The sequence below is a fragment of the Andrographis paniculata genome, unplaced genomic scaffold (genome assembly GCF_009805555.1).
Source record: "Andrographis paniculata isolate CXL003 unplaced genomic scaffold, ASM980555v1 Contig52END, whole genome shotgun sequence".
NCBI lineage: Eukaryota > Viridiplantae > Streptophyta > Magnoliopsida > Lamiales > Acanthaceae > Andrographis > Andrographis paniculata.
The window spans coordinates 2,612,405-2,632,364 of NW_026137587.1; the positions used below are offsets into that span (position 1 = coordinate 2,612,405).

The window sequence follows — 19,960 nt, forward strand, 5'->3', positions numbered from 1 at the left end:
AAAATAAATAACAAATATTTATGAAGTTACTAGAATGATTGATTTAGAAGAGACGATTCAACTTTAATAATATAATATCAAAAATTATTTTAATTGTAATTTTTTTTTTCAAATTTAATAATATAAATACCAAATTTTTTTTTTATTTGTAGTTATGTGTATTGTTTTTATTTTATTTTTTTTTTCAATTGAAAATATTCGATAATTTAACTATATAAAAAAATATAGACAATGTATATATATACAAGCACCAACGTGACCTAATTCGTAAGCGTACTAGTATATATATATACTTATACTTGCCTATATATTATTTATTATACAAAATATTTAATAAAATACTCCCTCCGTCCCAAATATTCTGCAACATTTTTTTTGGAATGTCCCGTTGCAACATTTTCAAAATAGAAAATAATTAATTATATTTAATTTCTACCCCCACACTTTATCTCCTCACATAATCCAAATAAAAAAATAAAATATATATTTATCTCTCCATCGTATCACTTAATTTTTAAATTATCCTACTTAATACTATCTACCTAAAAATTCATACCGAAAATAAATATTACACCTTATTTGAGACGGGAGTATTTTGTACCATCTTCTTGGCTTTTATATTTTGAAGAAATTATTATTATTAAATAATACCAAAAAATTTAAAAAATACAAAGGTAAACTCAGCCTGGACATTTCCACGGGTTCAAAATCCACCTGAATGGATTTGCACAGATCAGCGGTGTGGGTCCCATGTAATAAATTTTATTTTTTTATTTTTATGACGTAGAAATATACAGTAAACCCGGATCAGACCTAATAAATTTTATTTTTATTTTTTTTTAATTTTTTTAATCGGAATTTTATTTTTTTTATTTTTTATTTTTCATTCGCAGTACGGTGGGAATGGAACCTTGTGACCAACCATTTCCAGTTTCCACAATCCTTCCACACTGCCGTTTCTTTGACTCCCCTCTGTCTGTCTGTTCATCGCGCTCCATACCCATTTTTAGCTCCTCCCCATAACTAGAGAAGATATGCTTGTCGAGGAAGCTCCAAATATTGATCCAATAAATATCTCCCACGATATGCTTGCACCAGGCAGTTACACATATGAACTATCAATTCTTTCGTGGAAGCGGGGACAGCTGTCTGAATCTCTACCTTTTCTGTTCATTTGACGTGTTGTGGGCTTTGATTCGATTGAAGAAATGTCTGCCTCCGTGGGGTCGATCGAGGGTTACAACGAGAACAGCGAGTGCAATTCCGGGCCGGATAAGGAGAGCTCCGGCGGTGCCGGGAGAGGTACTTTTGCGTCACGCTTTCGGTTACTTTTTTTGTTCGTCTTTTGCTTTGGGATTAAGCTTTGCTGGTTTTTTACTTTACTCATTAGCGGAAGCGGATATGGCGCTGTACGCAGAGCTCTGGAAGGCTTGCGCGGGACCTTTGGTGACGGTGCCTCGTGAAAACGATCTTGTTTTGTACTTTCCTCAGGGCCACATTGAACAGGTTTCTTCTTCTTCTTCTTAACCTTCTTCAACCAGGTTTTGTAGTTGGGAGGAGATATTTGAAGCTCGTGACCATTCCAAGTGATTTAGAATTGATTTCGTTTCTTAATTTGAGTGTTGTAACGGAAGAATCAATGAGATCCTAATAAATTTGTCTTTTATTTTTACTGAATTCAAGTTTAATCCTGCCATGGCTGTGTTTTGTGAAGAGCCCCGCTTACCTACAAAAACTAGCTTATGCAGTTATGCTTATTGTTTGGTGGGTGGTTTTATTGGATAGGTGGAGGCATCTACTGACCAAATTGCAGACCAGCATGTGCCTATCTACAATCTTCCTCCCAAGATTCTTTGCAGAGTGGCTAATGTTAATTTGAAGGTATATGTTGATTTTCCCTTGAAATTAAGGGACCTATTGTTGTAGGTTTGCTATATAGTGTTAGGGCTTTATGAGTTAATTGTTATTTATTTGCTGTTTGGCAGGCTGAAGTCGACACAGATGAGGTCTATGCTCAAGTTACTTTGATTCCGTTGCCTAATGTATGGTTAAGTTTAATTATCAACTTTTCCTTTATTCTAATTTCGGATGAAATTTCTTACATGATTCCGAACATGGCGCAGCAAGATGAGAATGCAGTGAAAAAAGATCTTTCTCTGGAGCCGCCTCCTCGATTTCATGTCCGTTCTTTTTGTAAGACTCTTACAGCTTCAGATACAAGCACTCATGGTGGATTCTCGGTGCTGAGACGACATGCCGATGAATGTCTACCTCCACTGGTTTGGATGAATCTCACTGTAGTTTGTATATACCTCTTTCTGTTATCTTTGTAGTGTAGTGATTCTCGGGTTGTATTTGATCACAGGACATGTCAAGGCATCCACCCACTCAAGAATTAGTGGCCCAAGATTTGCATGGAAATGAATGGAGATTCAGGCATATTTTTCGTGGTAATTTTGTGGATATAACTGTTTCGATATGGCAGTATTCTCTATAATATGAAATGATGTATGGCCTACTTGACTCAAACCAAGAGTTAGGAAGCTATATTTTCTTAGGAATATTCCCTTGTGACTTGGTGTTATATGTTGTGAAACTGTTATCCGTTGTTAGATAATTTGTCTTAGATAATTCTTGCGCTATACATACATACATACATATATTTATATGCATAACATTTAGATACAATAATCGTGTGGTGGATAGTCTTGACGATTGATACAGGAAATTTGGCTTTAAATCTCCTATTAATTCCAATATATTGAATAGCTTCTTCGAACTAGGCAGGGAAGTAGTCCTTGATGAGATAGCGTTTAGTGGATTGCGAGTTTCTTAAAGAATTATGTTTTTTGCTAGAATTTATATGTTTCTCTTTCTTTTTGTATGGTGACAACAACTATTATAGCAAAAATACAAACATGGACTAAAAAGAAAAACCAGTAAAAGTTGGGAGAATCTTTCCAGTATAAAAGGTTTGTTGCATTAAGAAAGCTATCCGGCAATTCCATTATTGTCTGAATTTCAGGTCAGCCACGGAGGCATCTTCTCCAGAGTGGTTGGAGTGTCTTTGTTAGCTCAAAAAGGCTCCTTGCTGGCGATGCATTTATATTCTTAAGGTTTGATGTTGGCTTTTGGTGCCTTAACTTGTATGCATGATAATAGTAAAAGATTGATATTTAATAACATGTTGTACACTACTTACAGAGGGGAGAAGGGGGAATTGCGAGTTGGAGTTAGGCGGGCCATGAGACAACAGAACAATATGACATCATCTGTCATATCGAGCCGCAACATGCATCTTGGTGTTCTTGCGACAGCTTGGCATGCTGTTCAGACCAAAACCATGTTCACAGTATATTACAAACCTAGGTATGGAAATGATTTATTCCCTCCCCATCTCAGGGGGTTTCGACTCTTGCATCACAGAATTGACACCTCTTAACTCCAGCTTAGCTGTTAGACGCTGTTACTGTATTTTGATGTTTTGGTATATTTTAGGTTTAGTAAAAAATTTGAATTAAATTTGTTTGATGTGATTGTATAGATTTGATATAATATTTTGAATAAAAATAAATTTTATTTGTAATTTATGAAAAGCTAAATTAAATACATGATGCCATATTTTTGGATGAAAAATATAGGTTACTATAGATGTATAGTGTACAAATAAGAGAAGATACAACTTAACAAATCCTTAACTTTGTTTCCCTCATGGTTCTAACTGCACTTCAATATTTTTCCTCCATCTGACAGGACTAGTCCGGCAGAGTTTATTGTTCCTTATGATCGCTACATGGAGTCTCTCAAAAGCAATTATTTTATAGGAATGAGATTCAAAATGAGATTTGAAGGCGAAGAAGTGCCAGAGCAAAGGTAAGTGTATTGGCATCCTAAAATCACAGCATACAATACTAACCTTTCTTGTAGCCGAGAAAACTAAATTATTAGTTTCTTTATTTATTTTCTTATTTTTGCTTTTTCGTAGGTTCACTGGAACTATTGTTGGTATTGAAGCTGCAGATTCAAAAAACTGGCCAGAGTCAAAATGGAGATGCCTAAAGGTATCACCTCTAATGCAACACAAGTGTCTCATGATACAGGGTCTTTTTTACTTTTCATGCTCATAAATTATCCTTGATTCTATGCTAAGGTGAGATGGGATGAAATTTCGACAATTCCTCGACCTGACAGAGTTTCGCCATGGAAAATAGAACCTGCTCTTTCTCCCCCTGCACTGAATCAACAGGCAGCTCCCAGACAGAAAAGGCATCGTTCAAATGTTCTGCCCCCATCCCCTGATTCTTCTGTTCTTACTAAGGAAGGTTGTCATTAACTTTATTCTTCCTAATACAAGTTGCTGCCATATTGTTATCCTCTGGCTGGTATTGAGGACCCACTTGATCTATTGTAGGTCCATCGAGAACAGTCATTCCTGCATGTGGGTTTTCAAGGGTCTTTCAAGGCGAAGAAGTGTCGACTTTGAGAGGAGTACTTGCCAGGAGCGATGAGTCAGAGTCATCCAAGAAGGCATTATTGTTGAGTGTTTCGGCAGATAGTGAGAAGATTGACTACTCTTCAAAAAGATGCAGAGCAAATAAAACATCACTCATGGAAAGGGTCAAGTCTCCGTCCGTAAATCTGATATCCACTTTTGGATCACAAATAAATACATTCTGTAAAATCTCTATGCCAACTCCTGGTCTATCCCTTAGCCTCGCAGATTCCAGCTTAAAAACTCATGGACAAAGTGCCGGCACTCCTTTCTGTGCTAGGGGGGATATGAGTTACGGTGCTTTTAGAGAACTCTCCTTAATTTCTGATTTGAGAGGCGACAATCAGCAGCAGAATAGGTTTATGGATCCACATGTTTCACAATGCCTTCAACTATCAGTTGCTCAGCCGGGAGAAGCAATGTTAAAGTCTGTAATGGCGCAACCACAGGATGCTATGAAGTTTGAGGAAGGAAATTGCAAGCTCTTTGGTATTCCCCTTAGAAACAACACTTTGCCAGAGTGTTCAAACAAAACTAATCACATTGAGCCATTGCATCGTAGGCATCGTGAGATGGTTTTAAACTTCCTAACTAGAAAGTCTGATCAACGGCCTGATGATCCAAAATGGGTGGATAATAGTTCAGCCGTGGGCGAACAGGATAACAGATTCCAAATCTTGCAAACTCTTGCTAGAGACAGAGAGGACAAAGTTCATTCAGGATCCGCAAGGAGTTGTACGAAGGTTCTTCTCATCTATGATCTACGATCACTTATTTTGATGTCGTTAATGTGAAGTTTTACAGGCATATACGTTGCATTTGCTGTTTTCCAGGTTCATAAGCAGGGGATGTCCCTGGGCAGGTCTTTGGATCTTTCCAAGTTTGACAACTACGATGAGCTGATTGCTGAATTAGACAATCTCTTTGAATTTAATGGTGAACTGGAGGCACGAGACGGGAATTGGGTTGTCGTGTATACGGATGATGAGGATGATATGATGCTTGTTGGAGATGATCCATGGGAGTATGATATCAATCTTCTTCTTTCTCATACTGAATTTGAATTTACAAAACAAAATAGATGAATAATTTTGGCGGTTGTTGAAAACAGGGAGTTTTGTGTGATGGTTCGGAAGATCTTAATCCTGACAAAAGAGGAGGTCGAGCGCCTGAATCCAGGAAGCATTGAAGAACTGTTGTCAGTTGCAGAGGAGGAGGAGAACCTGAGCAAGAAGAAGTTGCAGGTAGCTACATCACATTGTTGATTCTTATCATGGCATTGCATTGCATTTTTCCAGTTGGAGCATATAATTTCGAAACTTTTGTACATATATGGATTATTAATCATGATTATCAATTATACTTAGGTGCTTGTTTAAAATTAAATATTAGTTTTGGACAAAAATGATGTTGTGTCCACTTCAATTAACATAGTTAGATTTTTACCACATGTTTTTTGTGCATTTATATTAAAACACAAAAATGTATTATATAATTTACTTTCGAAAAAAAGATTCTTTGAAAGAAAAACTACAAATACACTCCCCTACATTGTTTTTAACATTAAATGTTCTAGATAACCAAATAACCAGACAATAATATTTTTAAATGATAGAGGATATTTTAATTTTTACCAAACAAAATAATACTCCTCCTTCTCATATACCTTGTCTGCTACACTGTAGACACTGTATTTTAGAAGGGGTATAATTAGTAGATAATTAAGAATGTATTACTGAAAATAATTATATTATAATATAAATAATTATAAATTAAGATTAAGATAACTAATTAGTTTAATTAAATTAAAAAAAATATAAATTAAAAAGTTTAAAATGAGATTAAAGGGTGTAATCATTTCCGAAAAAAAGAAAAATGACATGGAATGTGGGACGGACAAAAACGGCAACGTGAACATGGTATGTGAAACGAAGGGAGTAACAATCAAAGTGTCAAAATAAAAAGTACAAGAAGTGTTTCAATACCAAGTCATCTAAGCGGCATAATCAACAAAAAGAAAATGACATAAAAAATTAAAACACAACATTATATTTTGCACATCAAAGAATCATTATATGAAAATTGCAAATTTCAATGCAATCAATCACTTCATAGCAAAACAGAAAATGAAAAAAAAAAAAAAAAATTGAACTAAAACCAACTATACTACTTGCAATTCCCCCAAATCTTTAATAGTCACAGCGTAATATTGAAAAAAAAAAAAAAAAAAATGCTTGGAACAACTGGTGTTTACTCTAAAAAAAATCTCTAAAATTTGATATGTCCAAATTTTTTTAGTTCGAAGTTGTCTAAAACTTTAAAATACAATGCAATCATTTTTATTTAACAAATAGGAAAACCGAACATTCAGAAAAAAGAATAGAGAGAGAAATGATGAGAGGAAGAAAGAGAAAGAGGGACCGTGCCAAACTTGCACAGGCCTTCGTCTGCACCAAGCTATTCTTAAGTTTTTCGATTTTCTTTTTTCTCTACAAAAAAGTTATATGTATGACCATTTTAAAAGAAAAGCCTCATTTTTTACATTGAAGTATTCTACTGTAAATTATTTTTTACATTGCACTATAAAGTTATTAGGGATGCTCTAAGACATCTCTAACCAATCAACTCAATTTATGTAATTTTAACTCTAAATATGCAATTGCTACGATAAGTTTACTCCAACCATAACTTCCTCTAAGTGAATTTGCAAAATTAACTTGCATAGCTATTTACTTATTTATGCATGGGATTAATTCTAGCTAATCCAATCCCAAGTCTCAATATTTTGACGATACGTTTTGGCTTCATTATTAAATTTTCATTATTTGTTGCACTTTTGTAGATAGAATGATGTGTGTCTTTTATTTATTCATTTATATATTTTTATTTTTTATTTTTTTCCTTGTTTATATTTATATATATTTTACATTTTCTCTCCTGGTTTATTGTCTCACTCTTATTCGATATTTTGTCATTTGACAAGATTTACATTACGGCTAAGGTCAACAACATCGATCATCTTTTCTTTTTATTCCTTGAGTTTTTCAAAAAGTTTTTTTTTTTTTTTAACTTTTTCTCAAACATTTCTAGCATTGCTTGATTCCCGCCTCTTTTAGTTCACAAAAACTTTAAATATTTTCAATAGTTCTTATTGAAGTATTATATTCTCAAGTCTTTTTATTTTCATCAATAGTAAAACAAATTATTCTTTTATTACAAGAATCATCATTTGTCCATAAAAAATTTGCTAGTATTACTATTGAAGAAAACTTTACATTTACCTCTACTAATGATGCTGAATTTCTTCAATTTCCCATGGCAACTTTTATACAAATATATATATATATATATATAGATAATTTAATTTCTTTATTGTTCAATTCAAATATCCAAATAGCAAATTTTATCTACAAATGTCTTTTTATAATTACTTCAAGGATAGTTTCATTTTTATTTTTTTTAAAAATTAATTATTTATTTAATATATTAATTTTCTATTCTATCCGCAACCGTATATGTATTTGAATATCAATTTGACAATTTCTTCAATTTTTTTTTTTTTTTTTAATTTAGACTATAACTTTGCAAGACAAATTCATTTCTTCTTCAAACACATTCCTTATTCAAATTGTAATTAGGTATTGATGACTAAAGATTTTTTATATGAATATTATTATTATTATAGTCACATATGTTTAAAACACTACAATTTGTGCATAATTGTCACGGCTAAGGAACAACTATTATTTAACTTTTATATTATAATGATAATTTAATAAGTTGTACATCCACTTTTAAAAAAAAGCAATTAAATTCTCCATCTACAGATGAAACCCCAATAATTCCTCTAGGGTTCACCACTCAAAATTCTGTCATTTCCATTGTTGCCCTTAACACTCAAATCGGCCTTATACCAACTCGGTTCCCACCATTTCCAATGATTTTACTGAATTAACACTCTAGGTGGTTTTAGAAAGTTATCAAGCATTTTTATTTTCCATCTACAATCTTTACAGTCCAAAATGATTCACCTAACTAACTCCGAAACGACATTATTAACTATGCACCGAGGGATGATACTTCAAAGTTCCAGTGTCCAACTGTTCATCGACATGAACTTCAAGATATAATTGAAGAAGCTACTTTTCTACCTAACAACTCTTGAGCCTAGCATACACTACCGAACCCCCCCAACTACAAATCATGGGCCCATGGCCCATGATTTGGCCCGATACACTTTTCTAGTTAGTATTTCTAAACACTCTATATAATGTGTATTGTAAGATTAAAACTATCAAATTGTTCTTAAGAGATATATAGATTAGAAAATTTTGGGTCAGATATATTTTCTTGTGGCCAAGTTTGTGAGTTATAAAATAATGGATGGTCGTGGGATTGTTGAACAAGTGGAAGAGTTCCAACATACAATCCACTCTATCATCAACAAAAACATGTGGCTACCTAAAAAATTTATCATAAATGTGATGGTAAAAAAGTTGTCTTCAAGTTGAATCAATGTCAAGCACGTACTAAAGTACAGGTTGAAGCAAATTGGACCTCGAAGATTTGCTTGTCTAAACCTAAATTAAAGAGAACAATAAAGAACAACATAATACCAAAAAATGAGGAATTAAACTTGGCAAGGATACCTTTCAAGAAGCATCATCACACAACACAAGTTAACAAAGGCAAATGTAAGATCGCACAAATCAAAATAAACAAGTAAAATTTTAATTGTGAAAAAATAGTTCATATGGTGAAAGACTATGGAAAACAAACAACAATCAAAATTTCCACATATTCAAGAGACGTCATAAAACAAGCAACAATCAAAATTTCCACATATTCAAGACACACCATGAAATTGATCAAAAACCTCAATGGTGATGGTCTTGTTATCATAGTATACGAACCCAACCATGTTGGAAATGAAATTGTAAATGGGCAATCTAAATCTTTCAAAGTGAAAAAAAAAAAAAAAAAAAAAATTAGAATAATGGTGGTGAACGGAAAAAGAACTAACTGTGATTGATGTTCTATATATATACCTAACATTCAAAAGAATCTCATATGAAGCTCTTATTAGTTCAAACTAGCATTTGTAGTGGATAAGTTTATCTTATCAATATATAAGGGTTTGTTCAAATTGAATATAATGGTTGCTTACTGAGCATTACTATATATAATAATAATGATAATTCTTTGTCATATCTTATTGGATGTTTTTTTTTTTATTTATAAATTTAAAATTAAGATATAAATATTATAAAAAGATTAATAAATCTGAATATACTAAATATTAAGTAAATAAAAAAAACAATTATGAAGTTTTCGTGGAAGCAAAAATAGTTAAATTACCATTTCTATCCATTGAAAGAAATATTATGCTATTGAAATCAATTTATACCAACGTGTAAATTACAGACACGTGTAAACTAGATTTGGAAAAAATATATGTTCACTTTTATAAATAATTGCATAAAATATTGTTACACTTACCTATTAAGAAAACGTAAAAGCAAAAATAAAAGCCTAAAAAAAATCAAGAATGATAGTAAAAATTAATTGTACTAAAGTTGTTTAAAGTAATAAATTGGAGAATATATAGCAAATGTTGTAACGGCGAAGTTTCGGGCATGGCGCCACCGGACCGCCACATCGCCTAGGCGACACGGTGCCCGCCGTGGCGACGATTTGGCGTTTTATCTATTATAAATTTATAATTTTTATTGTATAATACAAAATTATAACTTTAAATCACTAGTTTCAAATAAAGAATATAATAAAAATACAAATTTATAATCTTAAATTACTAAATATCTCCATCAAAATACCAAATATTAACATATTATTATTAAAACTCTAATAAAATCTTTTATTTTAATAAATTAATGCATAATCTTTTATAAATATTTTATTTTTAGTAAAAATGAGAAGAGAGAGGAGAAAAACTGCAGCAGTTTCTACCTTGCAAGTAGAGGAAAAAAAAAACCCCGGTTCAGGTCTATTTCGGACCGGACCGAATCGGACTATGACCTGAAACTCGCCGTTTGGCGACGCCAGGCGCCGGCCTCGCCAAACGGCGAGGCGAGCTGCCCTGCGGTGAACCATCACTGCCAGGACGCTAAGGCATTACCTAGGCGACCCGGTGACAACATTGTATATAATACCATTTTAAAATTAACAAAAGTACTACATCAAATAATGGATCCCTACTCATCCCAATCTACTGATATTGTTGCATGCAAAAAATTGAACATTTAAATAGATTGTGAATATTAGTTTAGCATTATCCAAAAAAATTTGGAATAGAGAGAGGAGTGGGCAGTGCTAACTATATATTCTATTATGAATAAAATTCCACTAAAAAGTAAGAATGTAACTTAAAGTATGTAAATGAAAATTCCTCTTATGAATACTTAAAACAATATGGGTGTTTCGTAAAAGTAAAAGTTCCACCTTCTAAACAAATAGGTATTAGCCTAAAATAGTAGAGTATAACTTTATTGGAGTGTGCTATATAGTATAGTCTATCGGATCATAATTCATAAGTTAAGTATTTTTTATACGATGGAAGCAACTATGATTAAATTAACAAATGCAATATTGTTTAAAAATATCTATCCTAAACTCTAAGATCCAAGTCAATTTTAAACTCCGAAATAAAAAACTACGATGTAAGAAAAGAAAAATATTGCTAGTATTTAACATGAAATAAATTTCATCATGTAAAAATAACAATTGTCTTCTTGATTCATATTCACCTATAATAAGAATAATACCTACTCGAGTGTTTCTCTCAAGTGTTGCTAGACACATTTTCAAGATTCACCAAACAGCATCTTTTAAAATGATGAATTTGAAGATGAAATGTACATAGAACATCATAAAGAGTTTGTTACTTTAGGCAAAGTGTGTACATTGATAAAATCCCTCTATGGAATAAAATAAAGACCTTGATAGTGCTATTGGAAATTTGATAGTGCTATTGGAAATTTGATAATATACGTTAACAAATGGATTTAAAATAGATAAGTGTGACAACTATATATACATTAAAGAGACATCTATTGCGTCCCGTAAGGGATGGTCTGGTGGTGTAGGAGTTGGATTTGTGACCATGAGGTCATGGGTTTATACCCCCGATGCTTCAGATCACCTGCTACAGCCTAGTGTGACTTGCCTCTGAATAATCTCAGATGTTATACTAGCTTGTTTCTTTATATTGGATATGAGATAATAATTCTTGTTGCTAAGCAATCAACTACAGCCACTGGAAAAAAAGAAAAAAAAAAATCCCAACTCATTTCTAAATTAAATGTAGTCAAAATAGAAACAAAATGTAATCTGAATCGACAATTACAACAAGTCAATTAAACAATTTATTAGTAATATTTATAATGCAACTTTTTTTAAATCAGACTAACACTAATAAATACCAAAGATTTTCAGGTGTCTAACAAACTACAAGAACATGAAAGTTTCTAGTTAGGGATACAAATTTGCACAGAAATTAATGGACGCCATGGTCAGAACTCAGAAACTAAGCTGAACTAAACCAAAACCATGGATACAAAGAAGTGGATACATACCTCACCTCACGCGTAGCTTTGGATTAGCCATTCATTCTTCTGTCATCGTAGGAGATTGTCTTTGCGTGGGGCTGACGCTCCCACCTCGGCTTATTTTGAGCGCATCGATTGCCTTCTGTATTTCCATATTCATGGCGCTGTCCACACTGCCTGAAGATAGTTGCTTGTGAGCTTTCTGCAAATGAAGTTTCAAAGAACTGCTGCTCAATCCAGCATTCTTGCCACAGATAGGACAAACCTTCATCAATGGCCTGCGTTGTTGCCATTCCATAGAAACTTTCCCGTGTAGCTTCTGATCCAAGTCCAAAAGAATCCTTGCGAAACCATCATTAGGCTGGGCTCTACGATGAGCTCGTTTTAGGGCGTTCCAAGCTTGCAGTAGGGTGAAGTTTCTGCATCAAAAACAGCCTTCATAGATGAATCTTGTTTTCAACGGTAATTAAATTTGTCTCATCTATAGCTGTCCAACCAATAAGAATTAAAAGAAACAATAACTGTCGCCATGTTTTCATATTATCTGTAAAACTACTGTAGATATGGACACTTGAAAACAGAAAGCGTATTCACTAGGGTACAGTGGATTGAGCAGTAGACAGAAATGTATATATTGACGATGAAAAAGATTGTTACTTGCCGCAGCACCATATACTTACTTTCTCAGCATTAAATAAGCAAGAATTAATGTTGCACTCCTACTCTTCCCTTCAAAGCAATGAACCAATACTTTTCCTCCTATTTGCTCAACATGATCGATAAAGTCATGTGCTTCTTGGAAAATAGAACTGATGTTAGAATCTTCATTGTCACATATCTGTTCAATAAGAAGGGCAATGTTGTTAAGGAACTCAACAAAGTAAGTTATTTATGACAAGTCAAAAATTGACATAATAGTCTCAGTTATCTTCACCTGTGTGTTTCACATTAACAGATAACAATGTTTTAGTCATTAGCATTTTACTGCAGATGGAAGCCTAATGCAAAATCCTGTAATCTTAGTGGTCATCCTTCTCTTCGAAAATATAATATAATTTGTAAGAACATGTATAATCAGTCACACAAACATTGCAACCACATGAAAAAGGGGGTGAATGAGTAAGCTGCAAACATAGCATTTTATTATCAAGGATTAAATAAAGCCTTAGGGTGCGTTTACTTCAGATAATAATTTAATCTTTATACTATAAATTACACATAAAGATTAATATACATTTAAACACACATTAAGGTAGTGCTACTTTAATCCTAAGATTAAATAATCATTTAAATATTTCCTAAGGGAATGTTTACTTCAATCAGTAAGGGAGTGTTATGTTGCAATTTATAACCCGAAGATTATATAATCAAATAAATTAAACATGCCTTAATGAAAGCGGGACAGAGCATAAAAACAGTAGTAAGTGTGCAAGCTTCAGGAATGGCAGAGCTGAAAGAAATGTTGAGCAAGTCACTTACTGAAAAATTTTTGTATTCAAACAAATCCGGAAATTGAGAATCCTCCTGTCCAATTTCATTTGAGCATAGACATAAAATATGTGTAATTCCTAGAAGCTGTAGAGTGTTAACAGATCTAGCGGCAAGTGCTCCACCAATAAACAGATTGCTGGAGATTGGAGATGGCCTCTCTGTGTTTGCTGCATCAGATATGAATCCTGTCCTCTCCAGAATGTGCTCAAGCCTAACCTGATAATTATGACATTTAAGAAAGAAAACTCTTAGGTCATTCTTAATGAGAGATACGGAGAGGGACTACCTACTTGTGCTTATAACGGAATCCATACCTTCAACTCATAAGCATCAACCACGTAATTGTTATCACTACCTTCAAAAAATCCAGGATTGAAATTATTCTCCTGGCAGAGTTTAATTACTTCATTTTTAAGCATATCATTCCATTGTTCCAACTCTTTGCTCAATTCTGCATCTACCTGAAACAGAATCATAAAGAAGCAATCATATGTCAAATACATAGTTCATCTTAATAGTTCGAGAGACATGATTATTGTTTAACATGATACAACAGAAAAACTACAGCTATTACAATGAATGAAACTCTTCTATTTATTTGTCTTAAGACTGCATTAACAGAAAAGTCATTCACAGTTCCGTGAAACCATTTCTAGCTGGCAGAAGCAAAACAAACAAGACATTATTTTCCAAGTAAAACTGATTGTCGAACTCAGCAGAGTAAATTCAGAGAAAAGAACTAGTTTTTGTATGTGATAAAAGCGACCACAAAGAATAAGGATGTCAGAAAAAAAGAAATATATTCAACCTTGAAACATGTGAAATATTTATTACATAAGCTTAATATTAGCTGTTACACGTTTAAAACCTAATCAAACCAATAGGCAAATAATCTCCGAATATGCCAATGTGCTGTCAACCTTATGCAATCAATTCTCATGACAAACGTAAGCAATTTTATGTTTTAAAATATAACATTACATAATCAAGGTTCAAACACACCTTCGCATATTTGTGGAAATCCCGCAGCTTTGATGTCAACTTTGCACTACGCAAGGGTTCAGCACTCCCCTTGTTGAACTTACCTTGCCAGCTTTCCCGTGACATTGGAGAGCAGCCATCTAAACTTTCCCTGAATCCTGATGCTGGTGGCTTTGAAGTTGTTTTATGTGATTCTGAATCATTTAAATCTGATGTGTTATCACCAACGGTACGATCTTTGCTGGGTGAGGATGGGCAATGAACCTCTGGTCCTCTAGCTTGTGATGGAGTTTCAGGAGCCATTAGATCCTCTTTGTCAATATCCCCACAAGATGATTTGTTAATAATATTGAGAAATACTCGCAATAGGCCTTCTAGCTTTTGGTGAAGGGTAAGAAGAAAAATGTGAAATCCCTGTAGGTCCCTGAGTGCTGCTCGAAATCCACTTCTGAATGCATGCACAATTGGGGCCATTTCAGCTTCACGAAAATCAGTTGTTGCACCTTCTGGAGTAACCCCTAATTTTCCTCCAGTTATTTCATGCAACAATTCAGATGCATATTCAGAACTGTTGATGAGAAGTTCAACTAGCTTGGGATAGTTTGCCTGATCGTTTGTGCGTTTCCCAGCTGGTGGTCTTCGAGGCACCCCAGAGTCTATAGCCACAATATGTAAATCACAAGGGATTGAATCATTTATAGAGAAACTTTTCAGGCTCATGTTGCTAGATTTTGGAGATTCAGTAATTTCAGAGACATCAGAACTTTGTGGTACTAATACTGCTTCAGGGGAGCCCAATCTACTGTCTATTGAAGTAGCCCTCCTTTCTTTTTGAAGTGCTCTGATTACTTTTGGTCTATATCTCTTGATTGCGGAATCAAAAGCCACCTCGAGGGCATGAATATTTGCACAAGCTACTTTTTCGGCCAAGAGCAAATTTGAAGAGTTCCCACGCCATCCAAGATGCCGAGAAGGAAGCCTGTCTTCATTTCTTATAACAAGATCCAACATTAAAATCCTTCCAAGTGCTGTTGCTGTCTTCTCTGAGACCTCTCGTGACTCAAAAGCACTTGAGCTTTCCATTAAGGGAGATCCATGCACATAGCTGCAATAGCAAGTTCATCAGCTCAAGCAAATTATCGTGCTACTATTTCATAGCAGATGTATGGTTTATCATTTGTGTATAGAAGACAATGTGATTGACCCAACTAACAATCTCGGATATAACTTAATCACGTACAGATCAACATTTTGCACAAAATCATTTGCAAACACAATTTTGCCTTCTGTGTTTTGATTGAATAACTATAGATAACTTTATTAATTGATGACCCTACAAAAAGTACAGTAAAATATTACCATGCTGTTTATTGGAGAATTTTGTTAGGGATGGCAATGAAATATCTAACTCACTGTAATCGTGTCTAACTTATGCAAATTATTTGAAAACAGGATAAAAACACCAATAAAAAACTTCATAAATAATAGTAGTACAGATTATTACATGATTGTAAATAGAAGGGTTCTCAAGATAATAATTAACTCATTGCAGTCTACTCAAGAACTTTGATGAAATGATAACGATTAAGAAACAGCTTATGTTGTCACCAGCAAAAGTACTGGCACGGACCAAAAAATTCATAACAATACAGAACCTCCAATTTGAGCACTAAGTCTAGATATAAAGTATATTACTCAATAAGCTCAACATCTATGTAGTTCAAAACTAGGTTAAGAAAGTGAAAACTACATACTCCATCAATAGAAGGCAGCGACTAAGCTCTAGAGCTTCAAGAAGCTCTGAACAAGTCATTTCACCAATTTCATCTCCTTCTGCAATAGCAGAATCTCTTGCCTTTTCTGCAGCCTCCTTAATTTGCAGCCACTCGGGACTTGTATTGTGGATGACTCTAGCCTGCATTTGTCATATAATTTTCTGATTTTAACCTTTCAATAGGCAAATAGAAGCATGCATCTTATGAAGTAAGAAGGTACAACTTGTGGAGTTTGGACACCTAGCCACTTAGCAAATTCATAGCCAAGTCGCTCGGACTGGGTGGCCATCCTTGACGATGAAAACTTTATGACAGCTGCAGCTTCCTTAGGAGAAGACTCATCACTTTCTGGTGGTTGGTTAAATAGAGCAAAGAACACAACACCACCCGAATTAACAGTGACCTGCACCAGTATAGTACAGCAAATTGATGTTTGAGAGAACCAAAACAAAACAAAATGAATTTAGGAGGATAAAACCATTAAAGGAAAACAATATATATATATATATATTTGTTAATTTATTTATAAAAGAAACAATCTACATTCAAAGATAAAATTGATTCAGCATAAAAGACCTAACTCACCAACAAAAATATTGAAACCTTGCACTTGAAGATATATTATATAAGCTCTGATCAATATAAAATAATTGGAACACCATAATGATTTTACAAGGACAATATTCACCTGGCAAATGGGCAACTGAGAACTTAGGCAAGCTGAATTTCTAATATTTGGAAGTAGATCAGGAAAAACATAAGATTGGGTATTTTTGGTTACCGATTCAGTTCAAGTTGGCACTATGCTTCCCAATTTTCTTTTCCAACTATTACATCATGTGGGTCCACTCAAAATCTTCTATTTCTATCTCTCTTCAATAAACAAATATATTTATATACATCCAAAACTCTTCATTTTATTATTGTTATAGAAGACTAGATGAAAACCTTAAGGCTTGTAGTAAATTGTCAAATCATCATGGACAAATCTGCTAGATAGTATAGAATTAATGTTTGATATGACTAGATCTTCCTAAAAGAAATTAGTTTTATCTGATTGCAAACTTGGATAACTCTGGAGCCAAATATTTTTCTAAATAGTGTGCCTTGTCAACATTGAGAACTTTGCATGTAATCACTTCACAATTCAACAGCTACAACAAATTTCTTATGCAGTGAAAGACATGAGGAGACAAAAAGCAAGAAACCTCCAGTGCTTTATTCATCTCATCCTCAGAATGCTCAATACTGCTGCTGTGCTCAGTATGATGAAGAGAAGACAGAGTGCTCCAGGAGAAGGTATTTGATTGTACATCCAACATGTCAGCTTTACCAAGTCTTTCCCACAAGCTGATTTCTGATTGTTCAGGTCGAGCAGTTTTTGCATCAATATTGAATTCTTCCAAGCTGGAAAAAGAAAACCAATAAATCAACAAGCTGTATTTACTTTTCTCTTCCCGCATCACCATAAGTATTAAAAATAAATAAAATAACATTCTTATGATATGATAAACATTGCCAATAATCTGTTATTGGATGCCAACATGTATTTTCTAAAGGAATTCAATTCATGATATGATACATTCATTTCTGTACTTAAGTCTCGCACTAGTCTATGATGTCAACAATAGAAGCTGATAGTAATTTTAAGTTCAAACATTAGTGTAGACTTAGATAGGAAATTTTAAGGATAGTTAGGAAAGGCAGAAGTATGCCTAGAATTATTCCTTTGACATGCCTTTTCATTAAGTTGATGTAGACCTTACTTACATTAGAATCAGTCGGCCTAAGTCATTGCCAAGCAGGGTAGGAAGTCAACCACTTTTAAATGGAAATATTCATCTTCCAAAACTTTTGACAATTCTACAAAAATGAATTTATTCTTGTAAAGGTGGAATAGCTATAAAACTTGTCAACACACTGATTTTTCTCAAACAGAAAAGAAGTCTCGCAGTTAGAGAATAAGCACGTGAGAGCCTCCTTTGTTAACTTAAATGTCAGGGTAGATACTTGGATTGATCAAAACAAAAGTAATGTATTATCTGATCAGATTTCTTAATAAATGGAAATTTCTTTAGACTCTGGTTTGATCCGTGCACAATACAAGTGAAAATCATATACCACCCCATCCGTTACTAATTGTCAGCTCTAGGTGAGAGTTGAAATGAATTGAAACAAGAAAATTTTGTAAGCCTCCTCAAAACCAAGAGTGAACTTAATGGACTAATATCATTAGATTGATATCCTCTATTTTAGTGTTACTTCCTATCAAATCCAGCATATTCACCAGCTGAAATGAAAACATTCTTATATTTCCACAGCCGTACATAAAGCTCAATACGACACAATTCCAAAAGTCCAAATTAAAATATAAGATATTGAATGCTATATTAAATTGAGTTATGCAAGCATAAATCATCCAATTGTCAAGGCTTTCAATGCTATTTCAGTTGTAAAACCTTTTTTCTCAATCAACATGACCACACATGATTAAGCATTCAACCTCAAAGGCAAACTCTCAGTGTGATGAGGTCGACGAGGGAACCCTGAAGCCCTATACTTGCTGCTACGCTTGCGGACCAGCTCAAGCCATTGGGCAAAACGGTATGCCGGCCCTGCAGTTATGTCCCCCAACATGTACAGAACCTGCATTTACCAAATTGCATGATTCCCCCATCGTTTCCATCTCAATAATCTTAAAACCAAATAAAAGACATGTCAGCAAATGAGAAATCTAGAACAGCCGATGTACCCTAGACGTGACAGTGAGAGGCAAAGGGGCGTCTGGCTCTGCGGTGGCCAGGTCAAAATCTCTGTCTTCCTCATCTTTCTGCATAGAGAATGTATATATATATATGTAAATATTTGCTTGCGCGGCGTATATCTACAAACAATACCCTAATATCCAATTTCTCTGGCACAATTCTCCAATTTGATATTAAATTCTAGATAACATCCAAAAGCAAAATGAAGGTAAAATGGGTACTCCAGATCTAGACGCATTGCTAATTATATACATTCGCATAATGTGTACGGCGCAGCATACTTTTTGCCCTGTATGTGCGAGCGAATGTAATGATTAAATAGGGAAAAAGGTGAAGCGGTATAAAAGGAAAAGAGAGAGAGAGTACTTGAAACGTGAAAGGCTGATGTTCTTCGTCTCGACCACAATCATCATCATGCTCATCAGCGGCCATTTCTATGGATTTCCCTGGTTTTCAGCGACGCGGTGAATCTTGCTTGGTCGGCCGAGTCAACAGTTGTTGAGAAGAAGACGACGGTTGACAACCGCCCCACTAAATGTGATTCAAATCATTCCTCACCTGTAACTGTGACCCTCACCCGCTTGCCCCGCCCGGTTCATGTATGATCTGATTTCAGCTTGAAAGAAATACTGTATTTATTAAAAGCAATATAATTAATATTACTCATTATCATTTTTTTTTGTACACTAAAAAAGTATCAAGTTTTCGAGTGTTATATGATAAATATAATATAATGTATAATTATATAGGTAAGTGTTAAATATATATATATATATATGTTTGATTGCATATGTATGTAGTATAATAATTGAAAGCATTAAATGAACAGACAAAGAAGAAAGAAAGTGGGCGGCTGGCTTTGAAATGACAGTGGTGTAATTTTTAGTTAAA

General features: G+C 34.0%; 2 protein-coding genes across 5 annotated transcripts; one reads left to right on the forward strand and one right to left on the reverse strand.

Annotated features, from left to right (window-relative positions):
- The first annotated feature begins 913 nt into the window (after positions 1 to 913).
- Positions 914 to 5,940, forward strand: LOC127254534 (auxin response factor 2B-like). Of its 2 annotated transcripts, XM_051279679.1 has the most exons (14): positions 917 to 1,302; positions 1,391 to 1,506; positions 1,786 to 1,881; positions 1,986 to 2,042; positions 2,124 to 2,279; positions 2,366 to 2,450; positions 3,026 to 3,116; positions 3,205 to 3,369; positions 3,754 to 3,873; positions 3,986 to 4,061; positions 4,151 to 4,322; positions 4,412 to 5,235; positions 5,326 to 5,516; positions 5,604 to 5,940. In XM_051279679.1, the coding sequence occupies exons 1-14, from the start codon at positions 1,209 to 1,211 to the stop codon at positions 5,755 to 5,757; spliced, it is 2,397 nt and encodes a 798-aa protein (XP_051135636.1). In that variant the 5' UTR covers positions 917 to 1,208; the 3' UTR covers positions 5,758 to 5,940. The 2 variants fall into 2 exon arrangements, with proteins under 2 accessions (XP_051135637.1, XP_051135636.1); XM_051279680.1 differs by lacking the exons at positions 5,326 to 5,516; positions 5,604 to 5,940 and having other exon boundaries at positions 914 to 1,302; positions 4,412 to 4,981; positions 5,055 to 5,211.
- A 5,925-nt stretch (positions 5,941 to 11,865) lies between these two features.
- On the reverse strand, positions 11,866 to 19,676 carry LOC127254538 (dual specificity protein phosphatase PHS1). 3 transcript variants are annotated; one of them, XM_051279685.1, is made up of 12 exons: positions 19,436 to 19,676; positions 19,057 to 19,134; positions 18,808 to 18,950; positions 17,513 to 17,711; positions 16,528 to 16,707; positions 16,284 to 16,444; positions 14,551 to 15,634; positions 13,863 to 14,009; positions 13,537 to 13,764; positions 12,738 to 12,895; positions 12,323 to 12,476; positions 11,866 to 12,234 (listed from the first exon to the last, which is right to left on the reverse strand). In XM_051279685.1, exons 1-12 carry the CDS (start codon positions 19,499 to 19,501, stop codon positions 12,214 to 12,216), a joined length of 2,619 nt encoding a protein of 872 aa, XP_051135642.1. In that variant the 5' UTR covers positions 19,502 to 19,676; the 3' UTR covers positions 11,866 to 12,213. The 3 variants fall into 3 exon arrangements, with proteins under 3 accessions (XP_051135642.1, XP_051135641.1, XP_051135643.1); XM_051279684.1 differs by having other exon boundaries at positions 11,866 to 12,476; XM_051279686.1 differs by lacking the exons at positions 19,057 to 19,134; positions 19,436 to 19,676 and having other exon boundaries at positions 11,866 to 12,476; positions 18,764 to 18,878.
- Positions 19,677 to 19,960: the final 284 nt, after the last annotated feature.

Coding starts and splice junctions, on each gene's coding strand:
- LOC127254534 (XM_051279679.1), top strand. CDS start 1,209: ATGTCTGCCTCCGTGGGGTCGATCGAGGGTTACAACGAGAACAGCGAG. Junction 4,323..4,411: donor TTCTGTTCTTACTAAGGAAG/GTTGTCATTAAC, acceptor GATCTATTGTAG/GTCCATCGAGAACAGTCATT. Junction 5,236..5,325: donor CCGCAAGGAGTTGTACGAAG/GTTCTTCTCATC, acceptor GCTGTTTTCCAG/GTTCATAAGCAGGGGATGTC.
- LOC127254538 (XM_051279684.1), bottom strand. CDS start 19,501: ATGGCCGCTGATGAGCATGATGATGATTGTGGTCGAGACGAAGAACAT. Junction 19,135..19,435: donor ATCAGCCTTTCACGTTTCAA/GTACTCTCTCTC, acceptor TTCTCTATGCAG/AAAGATGAGGAAGACAGAGA. Junction 17,712..18,807: donor ACTGAGAGTTTGCCTTTGAG/GTTGAATGCTTA, acceptor TTCTTTTTCCAG/CTTGGAAGAATTCAATATTG.